At 48.8% G+C, this 12,313-nt stretch overlaps 1 protein-coding gene across 1 annotated transcript in view; it reads right to left on the reverse strand.

Moving 5' to 3' along the window:
- The window catches only part of LOC119095678 (cryptochrome-1-like), a 26,193-nt gene extending 16,914 nt beyond the window's left edge, over positions 1 to 9,279 (reverse strand). Inside the window, 1 exon segment of the mRNA XM_037218534.1 lies at positions 9,262 to 9,279. Coding sequence (XP_037074429.1) covers positions 9,262 to 9,279 — 18 coding nt within the window.
- Between the last annotated feature and the right edge of the window lie 3,034 nt (positions 9,280 to 12,313).

The following is a 12,313-nucleotide window of genomic DNA, read 5'->3' on the forward strand; positions in this document are numbered from 1 at the left end:
GGTCCTGATGAAGTACTGGCTTTACCCATCTTAGGGCCCATGACCATGCAAGTTGGTCTTCGACTGTAACGTGGTTTCAAGTTGGTGGTCAGTTCATCGTCGGTAGTTTAATGAACTTGCCATGGTTGGAGATTTCGCGGGGTGATAAACACCGTCCAGATGAAGGCAATAGTGTTACTCTGCTGGCGAAATTTGGACCTCTCTGCTACAACTAAGACTGGATACCGTTTCATTCTGGTTCTGATCTGCGTCAAATGCCGTACGTGTATGTTGATACTGGATTTCTGTTTTGCAGTCATCAGTGCAGGCATAATCCCATGTTGAGATAAGCTGATGTTTACGGGCTTCCTAACGTGTTGGGAGCTAATGAAGGAAGTCATATCTTCCAGGTGACTGTGTGTCGGTCAGTTGTCGCTGCAGTCTGGGCGACACGGTCGGCGCTCCCAACACCTGCACTTGTCGGGGGTGCCGGAGACGTGGCGGACACGCGTCACTGGATCACACTCTGTTCCATGGGCGTTGTCTTATTACGTATTGCATAATACCGTCATTGGGTAGAGTCACGCACAGTAGGAACGGAGAATGACAATTGCAATCTAACAATTCTGGCTGTATGGCTATAGCTCCTGCCGCTTCTCATTATGAACTGATCATGCTCTGATACCCTGTCCACCTGCCAAACTTGTATTGGTGATGGAGCCTCTTCATCGTTGCTTTATACGGGACCAGGCCTGGTCACGACGGGTAAAACTGCGTTTTGCATTACCTTAAATCTTAACCCGGTATTTTTCAATTGATTTCCTTTACTCCCGCGTCAGCAGGGACGGAAAAGCAGGCTTCGGCAGTGACGGACAAGCGTAACGACATCATGCTAATAAACGTGACTAGAAAACATGAGAGTGGAGGCTGCCTTACGTGAAATCAGAAGACGAAAACTTAATGAACGCATAGACAGTGGCATACTTTATGAACGGTCATGTCAAAACCACTGAACATCACACGGCCATACCCATGCCAGGAGATTTAACAGCTATGTTGTGATATCACAGTAAGCATTTTGTGATTAATGGCGGTCAAGTATGTTAACAAGTGCTCGTCAAAATTGGATTCTCTAAAAAAGAGCCACATGCTGCAGTCTCACGCTCCCTAACGTCATTCCACCAACCACGGTTAATGCAAACATTCGTGAGAAACAACTGTATGGCCAATTCTAGGGTTCGCGTATGATGTTCATCGTAATGTGAATGTATTTCATCGACATTTGAATTAATGTAACCAGTCTTTATTTTCACAGCAGATGAACTGACACTACAAATATCTCGCCCAGCGGAAATCAGTCACGGATCAATGCACTAACCACCGCCGAGCTTATCTTTTGGAATGCTGTCATATGAGCTGACTCGATTAAATTCGGGTCACTAAGTCCTTTATCCTCTCTGTCTGATGCGAATTGTCAATTGTGGACATTTTCAAGATAGTTCGTGATGCACATTTCTTAGCCATAATTATCTTCTTTGCTTCTGTTAGGTTCGACTGAAAAAATCCAGAACCGCAAGAGCTTGAAAAGGAGAGGGATGGGGTGGACGTTGTTGGTTGTAGGTAGTAATTTCACATGAAGGACTTGAAATTGTTGGACAATCTGATTTTTTGGACAGTTTTTTGACGGACACGAAGTTGACCGTGGGACGCTGGATGGGAGATTAAACGTGAACCTCAATTAAACGGAACCTTTGGTCCACAAGATTAGTCGCACTCTGTAACCAGGCTTTATGTCCAACAGAAGCCCGGCCAGCTGCCGGGTGCGCGGTGACGCCGGTGGCAAATGTCTGAGACGATTTTACCTGTGCTTTTACGGCGCTCTCATCGCGCTGTGATATCGTCCAGCGAGCTTTGAGCTATGTGGATCGTGAGGGGTCTGGCAGCGCTGCAAGTGTGCTGCTGCCGAAGGCCAGAGCACAGTTCCAAGTGCATGTGATGCCTGAGCAACCACGGCCAGGAGCGGCAACGGTGCGAGGTTGAAGCGAGGTCAGCCTGCCGCCTTATAAGCGGCCGGCTGCCCTCAGTCGGCACCACTGCTCCCACAGCTGGACACCCTTCCACAGCCAAGATGAACGCCAAGCTGATGGTAGGTGATCGACGGTAGACCATGCATTAGCATGCAGGCTCACTTTCCAAAGTTCAAAGAATATCGTGACTAAAGTGCCTGCTCTATTCCTTATTGCAATCATCCGCTATATGCACCATGGAAACTTCTTCCTGGTCTGTCGCATGTCAGCTGCATCATGGGAGCAACATTAATTTCACCATCAGTTTTGCTGGCTTATTTGGTATGCAGTTCTCCATGCGCAGTTTAGAGCAACGATAAAAGCTTGACAAACTATCATCTAGCCGACAATCCGTTTCAAAATCACTCTGACATGTCTGTGCTAACGAGCATTGCGTGTTTCCGTCTTCAGCTGGTTCTCCTCGCCGCCCTGGTGGCCGTTGTCTCTGCCTCACATGGCCGTAGCCATGGCAGCCATGGCAGCTATGGCCATAGCGGCCACGGAGGATACGGACACGGCCCTAAGCGTTACGGACGTTCTCTGGGATACAGCTACGGCCACGGATCCGGCCGCAGTCATGGGGGACACGGCTCAAGCCACAGCCACGGAGGACACGTATCCAGCTACGGACGCTACGGGCGTTCTCTCGGCTACAACTACGGCCACGGATCCAGCCGCAGCCACGGGGGACACGGCTCAAGCCACAGCCACGGAGGACACGGATCCGGCTACGGACGCTACGGGCGTTCTCTCGGCTACAACTACGGCCACGGATCCAGCCGCAGCTATGGCGGACACGGCTCAAGCCACAGCCACGGAGGACGCGGATCCAGCCACGGACGCTACGGGCGTTCTCTCGCCTACAACTACGGCGCCTACGCCCATCATCCGTATGGAGCCGTCAGCCGCTCTAACTACAACTCGTACCCGTCTCATTATGGATACGCCCACCCATATTAAGAACGATCTGCCGTGCAGGCTTTCGATACGTCCCGCTTAAGGATTTTGTGCTGCGTGATCTTAACGGAAATAATCGCTCATTAGTTTGTCGCACGCTGAGAAAAAACTCCTTTGCGACATCCGTTGTCATAGAAAATACATGTATTTCTCTACCTGATGTGTATGGTAGTTTTCAGAAGCAGTAACAGTGGCGATGGAAAGCGATGACAATGAAATCAGTGGAGTCATCACCAAGCGTCATGCGTTGCTTCATAACCAAGTGCCTGGATTAATCTGGACATTTCGCTCTGTTGGATAGCAGTATATCACGGTTTGTTGCACAACAGGAATTACCTACAAGGTGACAGTGCTCAAATGTTGTCGGATGTGAGTTTTTTTCTCTTCTACACAGCCCTAACCTGCTGACGCATGTAAGTCGCATTTTTAAATTTTCATTGTTGTTAAAGGAAGCGTCCCCCTTTTGGGCATATGTCAAGACATACTCTAGGAAAACCTCAGGACATATGATGTCTGGTAATAATGCTGAGTAGTGCCACTGGAGCACAGTCAAGACATGCTAAGCATATCAATTCTAATCGTTTTCGAGTCCAAACTACGGTGTCAGCACGATGTAACAGCAGGGATTGGCGGTCGGAACCTAATCGGGACTATGCTTTGCAATCGCACGGTGACGTCATCACGGGGACGGCCCACGGCCTTTTCGTGTTGAAGGACATTACAATGGGAATTTTACTATAATCGTTTTCCGATACTCCTAGGTTGTTGTTTCTAATCAACGGGGCGTCCAGACGTTTGACCAGCACGTCTGTTAGCCACGCCGGGGTTTAGTAAAGCTGTGGCTGTATGTTGGTAAGCGTTTTGGCGTAGAACATTATGCATTTAGATAAGGCAGAAGTAATATCTTATATAATTATATATATATATATATATATATATATATATATATATATATATATCATATGTAATATGTGCGCTGATATGTTGGCAGCATGTCTTTGTTGAAGCGAATGACAGTAGCAAAATCAAAATGACCTGCAAATGGTACTCGATTTTTCATTTTTTTTTTTTTAAACTGCGAACCACAGTTGCTACGTTATCAGCATTCAAGGGATTTAACGAGGAGTGATTGCCAGCCATAACCACTGCTTGAGGCTTGGAGGAGCACATTTACTAAACAAAGAATTGTGCTGTCTAGGGCAATCTTTTCCATCTGAAGGTTTCCACCAATAATTTTGAGTGAGGTTGTCTCGTCATATCTGATTCTTACTTCAATATCTTTAAATGTGATACGTTCCCTGCAAGGTGCCGCCAGTGATAAATAATATCAACGTCCGCCGGCTGTTGTCATAAGCACTGGCAATGGACCAGCCGGCCGTAGTCTGTAGGCATTCAAAAAATTCGTCCCCGCCCTGGATTCGTACTTCAGCCATTCTGACTGTGGGACTGTATACGTTCTTTGTTGTGCCGGCAACAGGCCAACAGTAGTCGCACATCAGCTACGCCGAGTAAACGGTGTTAAAGGCGCCGCGGGCACGACCAAGCCCGTCAGCAGCACGACGGGATGGATGTGGGGAGGATGCTGGGTAGGCAACGACAATGCGGCCGGTATTCCCCCGGGAAAACGGGGTGACAGGAAAATGGCCTTGTGGTGAATGGACTTGTCTCATGCCCCGAGCTACGTACGACTGTGGTCTCACGTCCACACGTGGCTTCGGCAAGTTCCTTCTCCTATGCGCTCGGCGCGCCGCCTGACTAACAGGCGGGCCACGAGCGTCGGACAGCCTCGTCCGTCCACACCATACGGTGCTGTCCTCTTTCGGCGGGTCGCGAGTGCCATGCCGCGCTCGCTCACCCTCTGGTGCTGCCCTCTCTTGCCAGTGCCGATGCTGGCCGGCAGATGGCGCCTGTTCCCTTCCGAGCGATATCCCGGCCGGCGCCCCATGAGTGACCCGCTGGTCTCGCAGACTCGGCAAAGGTCTTTCGAAATGTAGAGGGTAGAGGTACTTGTAGAGGATGAGAAGGATCTTTGTCAACGAGGCATGAACGCCGTGCGAAGATCAATCAGTGAATCAAGCTGCACAAGGCAACACAAAAGTTGTTGAAAAAATGTCTTGAGACAGGAGAGGGCCCTACCCTTCCCGGCTGCAACACCCGTCTGGCTGCAAGCTGCCGACTCCCAAGCTGCAAGCTGCCGACTCCGCGGCTACAAGCTGCCGACTCCGCGGCTACAAGCTGACGACTCCGCGGCTGCTAGCCGCCACCAACCGGCCCAGTATCGTGCGGCGGCGTCTGACCGTGGGTGCGAGGAAATATAAACACTGGCGGACGTAGGGCATTTGTTGTGTGGTGGTGGTGTAGCAGGCGTCTTACTGAAACCCTGAATGTATGCAAAAGTGTGTTTTGCCGGATCAACACCATCTGTCAGACGAATCAGTGAGGTAAATGTGCGTATGTGGATCCTGTCTTTGCGCAACACCTGTCATGGTGAAGAAGTTCCGCGTACTTCAATATATCATCTGCCAAAAATATCGCTGCTTTGGGCCTGCCTTTCGAGAAAAAAGTCCACCAGGATCCAGGCCGCGGATAAACCCAAAGTTGTCATCCCGAGCAATCATTGCGATCGGGACCGGTTTAGTAAAGCTTGCCTCAAGTCTTCATCTATTCTGTTCTCCGTGTTGATACTAGAAAAATTACCCGAAACCGGTAGCGAGACCTTGGTAGGAGGCATGCTCATCTTGCCTGTATGTTGCGTCTTTCACCACAGATGGCTACCGACACAAAGCTAAAAAACGGCATGGTGCTTGGCACCGAACTCAGGGCCTCAAGAAAACCCTCGTTTCACTCTAGGTAGAACACTTGGAATTTAAAGAACGTTTACTCAGCACAACAACAGGACATGTTTCGAAGAATCCTGTACACTGAACGCAATTCTTACGTGGATCGACTATGAAATGCACTCTGCTCACAGACATCACGCAATACATTCCAAAGGCGATAGTACATCTGATAGGTGCCGAAAAACCTCATCCAGGCTTCTACGGCTCCAGATTGTAGAATAACCCTCACACATATTACACTTGACCCACATTTCAACTAAAAATAAAAACATCCCGTTCCCCACTGTATCTGTGGTCAGTGGTCCGAGGCAGTAAATCCTTTCGAGTTTTTTATCCACTTTGTCAAAGGCGAACTGTTGTTTGTGCATATTTTCAAGATAATCTGTAATGCGCATTTCTTACTCATAATCATTTTCAATCTTTCCATTAAAAAACGACGTCGTTGCTTCAGGCATGCATTTTGAGAATTTCTCAAGAAGCCTGCCTGAAGCAGCGATGTTTTTTTGCAAATGATTCATGTAGGCGCGCGAATCCGTGTAGCTCAGTGCGGAACTTTTTAACATGATAGGTTTTGCGACACGAGAGGATACCCACACACACATTTACTTCACTGACTCACTTGACAGATAACGTTGATCCGTCAAAACCCACCCTTGCGTGCGTTCATGGTTTCAATAAGACGCCTTGTACACCACCATCACACAACAAGTGCCCTACATCTGCCAGTGTTTATATTTCCCTGCATCCGCCGTTGAACGCCACCGCACGGTACTGGGCCGGTCAGTGGCAGCTAGCAGCTGCGGGAGTCGGCAACTTGTAGCCTGGGAGTCGGCAGTTTGTAGCCAGACGAGTCGGTAGCTCACAGCTGGGTAGTTGGTAGCTTGCAGCCGGAGAGTCTACAGCTTGCAGCGAGACGGGTTATGCAGCCGGGTAGTGCAGGGCCATCTCCTGTCTAAAGACATTATTTCAGCAACTTTTGTGTTGCCTTGTGCAGCTTGATTCACTGATTGATCTTCGCACGGCGTTCATGCCTGGTTGACAAAGACCCCTCTCATCCTCTACATCTACCTCTACCCTCTACATTTCGAAAGACCGTTGCCGAATCTGCGAGACCAGCGGAGGTCGCTCGTGGGGCGCCGGCCGGGGTATCGGCTGGAGGGGAACAGGCGCCATCTGCCGGCCAGCATCGCCACTGGCGACAGAGGGCAGCACCAGAGGGTGCGCGAGCGCGGCATGGCGCTCGCGACCCGCCGACAGAGGACAGCACCGTACGGTGTGGACGGACCAGGGCGTCCGACGCTCGTGGCCCGCCTGCGGGTCGGGCGGCGCGCCGAGCGCACAGGAGTTGGAACTTGCCGAAGCCTCGTGTGGACGTGAGACCACAGTCGTGCGTAGTTCGGGGTATGACACGAGTCCATTGATCACGGGGCCACGACGCCTTCAGCGCCGTGTTTTCCGAAGAAATACCGTCCACATTGTCGCTTCCTGCTTAGTAGCCTCCCCACGTCAAGCTCGTCGCCCCGCCGGTGTACCTGGGCCGAGCGATGGGAACCACATATGACGAAACAACCTCACTCATAATTATTGTTGGAAACCTCTAGGTGGAAAATATTGCCCTAGACAGCACAATTCTCTGTTTAGCAAACGTGCTCTTCAAAGCCTCGAGCGGTGGTAATGGCTGGCAATCACTCCTCGTTAAATTCTTGGAATGTTGGTGACGTAAAAACTGTGGTTCGCAGTTTAAAAAAAAAATGAAAAAAACACTAGGATTGACAGGTAATTTTGGTTTTACTACTGTCATTCGCTTCGACAAAGACATGCTGTCAACATATCAGCACATCTATTACATATTATATCTATACATACATATATATATATATATATATATATATATATATATATATATATACATACAACCTATTACTACTGCCTTGTCTAAGTGCATGATATTCCACGCGAAAGCACTTACCAACTTACGGCCACAGCTTACAGCCAACAACTTAACCCACGCGTGGCTAACAGACGTACTGTCAAACGTCTTGAGACCCTGTTGATTAGAAACAACAAGCTAGGAGTGTTCGAAAATGATTAAAGAGCAATCTGCATTGTAATGTCTTTCAACACGAAAACGCCCTGTCCCAGCTGTTACATCGCGCTGACACCGTAAGTTGGACTCGAAAGCGATTATAATTTATATCCTTACCACGTCTTGACCGTGCTTCCGTGGCAATACTCGACATTATTTTCAGACATCATATGTCCTGAGGTATTTCTAGAGCATGTTTTGACATATGCACAAAAGCGGCACAGTTCCTTTAACACCAACGGAAAGTAAAAAATGCGACTTACATGCGTCAGCAGGATAGGGCTGTGTAGAGGAGAAAAGAAACTTACATCCGACAACATTTGAGTACTGTCACCTTGCAGGTCATTTCTGTTGCACAATCGACTGTCCAGGCCGTGGCATACTGCTGTTTAACGGAGCGAAATGTGCAGATAATTCAAGGCAGCTGGTTGTGAAGCAACGCATGACATTTCGTCATGACTCAATTGATTTCACTATCACCGCCTTCCATCGCCATTGTTACTGCTTCTGTAAACAAAGATACGCATCAGGTACAGATATACCTGCATTTTCTATGACAACGGATGTCGCAAGGAGTGTTTTCTCAGCGTGCGACAAACTCCTGAGCGATTATTTCCGCTAAGATCACGCAGCACAAAATCCCTCAGCCGGACAGATCAAAAGCTCGCACAACGTATCCTTCTTAACATGGGTGGGCGTATCCACTAAGCCGAGTACGATTCGTAGTTAGAGCGGCTGGTGGCTCCATACGGATGATGGGCGCATGTTACGTAGTTGTAGCCGAGAGAACGTCCGTGGCGGGCGTAGCCGGATCCGTGTCCCCCGTGGCTGCGGTTGGATCCGTGACCGTAGTTGTAGCCGAGAGAACGTCCGTAGCCCTTAGGGCCGTGTCTGTTCCCTTCGTGGCTGCTATGGCCATGGCTGCCATGGCTGCCATGGCTGCCATGGCTAAGGCCATGTGAGGCAGAGACAACGGCCACCAGGGCGGCGAGCAGAACCAGCTGAAAACGGAAACACGCGATGCTCGTTAGCACAGACATGCCAGAGTGAATTTGAAACGGATCGTCGGCTAGATGTCAGTTTGTCAAGCTATCAGCGTTCCTCGAAATTGCGCACGGAGAACTGTATACCAAATAAGCCAGCGAAACTGATGCGGAAACTAATTTTGCACCCATGATGCAGCTGACCTGGACAGGCAAGGAAGGGATTTCCCTAGTGCATATAGCTGATGATTATAACAAGGAAGAGAGCAGACACTTAAGTCACGATATTCTTTGAACTTTGGAAAGTGAAGTTGCATGCTAGTGCATAGTCTCTACCGTTGATCACTTACCACCAGCTTGGCGTTCATCTTGGCTGTGGAGGGGTGTCCAGCTGTAGGAGCAGTGGTGCCGATTGAGGGCAGCTGGCCGCTTATAAGGCGAAGGCAACGCTACTTATCTGGCAACGCTACTTGCAGCATTACCAGACCCCTCCCGATCAAAGTAAATCAAAAACTCGCTGGACGATGTCACAGCGCGATGACAGCGCCGTAAAAGCACACGGTAAAATCGTCTCAGACATTTGCCACCGGCGTCACCGCGCACCCGGCAGCTGGCCGGGCTTCAGTTGGACCTAAAGCCTGGTTACAGAGTGCGACTAATCTTATGGACCAGAGGTTCCGTTTAATTGAGGTTCTCGTTTAATCTCCCACCCAGCGTCCCACGGCCAGCTTCGTGTCCGTCAAAAAACTGTCCAAAAAATCAGATTGTCCAAAAATTTCAAGTCCTTCATGTGAAAATACTACCTACAACCAACAACGACCACTCCATCCCTCCCCTCTTCAAGTTCTTGCGGTTCTGGATTTTTTCAGTCGAACCTAACAGAAACAAAGAAGACAATTATGGCTAGGAAATGTGTATCACGAACTATCTTGAAAATGTCCACAATTGACAATTCGCATCATACAAAGGGGATAAAGGACTTAGTGACCCGGATCTGGTTAGTGACCCGAATTCAATCGAGTCAGCTCATATGATAGCAATCCAAAAGATAAGCTCGGCGGTGGTTGGTGCATTGATCCGTGACTGATTTCCGCTGGGCGAGATATTTGTAGTGTCAGTTCATCTGCTGCGAAAATAAAGACTGGTTACGTTAAATCAAATGTCGATGAAATACATTCACATTACGATGAACACCATACGCGAACCCTAGAATGGGCCATACCGTTGTTTCTCACGAATGTTTGCATTAACCGTGGTTGGTGGAATGACGTTAGGGAGCGTGAGACTGCGGCATGTGGCTCTAATTTAGAGAATCCAATTTTGACGAGCACTTGTTAATATACTTGACCGCCATTAATCACAAAATGCTTACTGTGATATCACAACATAGCTGTTAAATCTCCTGGTATGGGTATGGCCGTGTGATGTTCAGTGGTTTTGACATAACCGTTCATAAAGTATGCCACTTTCTATGCGTTCATCAAGTTTTCGCCTTCTGATTTCACGTAAGGCAGCCTCCACTCTCATGTTTTCTAGTCACGTTTATTAGCATGATATCGTTACGCTTGTCCGTCACTGCCGAAGCCTGCTTTTCCGTCACTGCTGACGCGGGATTAAAGGAAATCAAGTGAAAAATACCGGGTTAAGATTTAAGGTAATGCAAAAAGCAGTTTTACCCGTCGTGACCGGGCCTGGTCCCGTTTAAAGCAACGATGAAGAGGCTCCATCACCAATACAAGTTTGACAGGTGAACAGGGTATCAGAGCATGATTAGTTCTTAATGAGAAGCGGCAGGAGCTATAGCCATACAGCCAGCATTGTTAGGTTGCAATTGTCATTCTCCGTTCCTACTGTGCGTGACTCTACCCAATGACGGTATTATGCAATACGTAATAAGACAGCGCCCATGGAACAGAGTGTGATCCAGTGACGCGTGACCGTCACGTCTCCGGCACCCCCGACAAGTGCAGGTGTTGGGAGCGCCGACCGTGTCGCCCAGACTGCAGCGACAACTGACCGACACACAGTCTCCTGGAAGATATGACTTCCTTCATTAGCTCCCAACACGTTAGGAAGTCCGCGAACATAAGCTAATCACGACGTTGGATTATGCCTGCGCTGATGACTTTGCAGAGCAGAAATCCAGCATCAACATACACGTACGGCATTTGACACAGACCAGAACCAGAATGAACAGGTATCCAGTCTTAGTTGTAGCAGAGAGGTCCCAATTTCAGCAGCAGAGTAACACTATTGCCTTCATCTGGACGTTGTTTATCACCCGTGAAATGTCCAACCATGGCAAGTTTATTAAACTACCGACGATGAACTGACCACCAACTTGAAGCCATGTTACAATCGAAGACCAACTTGCATGGTCATGGGCCCTAAGATGGGTAAAGCCAGTACTTCATCAGGACCATGGGGCGGCTGGGGACTTATAACAGGCATTATTGTAGGTTCTCGAAACAGGCACTATTATATGCTTTCACTTCCAGACTCTTGTAATTTTCGCCATCACCGAGGACGTTGAGGGAACATGGCCTGTGTAAACCAGCATCATGGCGAATCAGCAAAACTGTCGATCGACGCGCAGGACATCATGAGAATCGTCCGTCCCGATAGTACTGGTCTCATTTAAAGGCATCCGTAGAGATGCACAACTTGCCATACTTGCCCATACTGTGAGTGACGAAACAGCGTACGGATGGCTACACTTGTGAGACAGGATTTTATGTCTACTCATCTCTTCCAAGGAGTTATTCCATGAATTAAAAGAAAATACAGCTAACAACATCCAAAATAACCCGCAACACCGTCAATATATGTGGTGTATGGCTTTAATCAGCATCGTTATGTGTGCTATGCTGTTCGGGAAGTCTGGGTATCCGATCGTTTGGCTTACCGTTAGCGAAATGTCCGATATGCTACCACCAATATGCATATACAACATGCTGGCGCAGACGTATACATCCATCCGACACTGTCCACACGTCGCACTTGCAGGAATGGGTGGCAGATGAAAATGATCTGACACATGCAACACAGCATTGTTGCAGCCAACTTTCGCTGCAATATCCGGATATGCGATGCCAAATTATTCCCTCAGGGTCGATACGTCTTGCCATTCACAAAAGGTACCACACATACCTGTGATCTAGGTATGTACGCTCAGAGATGTACTCTCCGGCACGTGTCCACAGGTAACGAGCAATATTGGGGTTTGCTGTGATTTGAACCCAGGATGATAAATTCTATAATTCGTCTGAAAGACAGTATATTCCTGACGTTCGAGTCACATCGTGATGTCGCGCAAGGGAAAACCCCGGTATGGCTGGCTTTCTGGGGAAGTTGGTGACCGAGCCGTGAGGTCACAGAACCTGTCGCCCAAAGTGCCCGCGG

The sequence above is a fragment of the Pollicipes pollicipes genome, unplaced genomic scaffold (assembly GCF_011947565.3).
Source record: "Pollicipes pollicipes isolate AB1234 unplaced genomic scaffold, Ppol_2.1 Scaffold_4219;HRSCAF=4965_pilon_pilon_pilon, whole genome shotgun sequence".
NCBI classification, from domain to species: domain Eukaryota; kingdom Metazoa; phylum Arthropoda; class Thecostraca; order Pollicipedomorpha; family Pollicipedidae; genus Pollicipes; species Pollicipes pollicipes.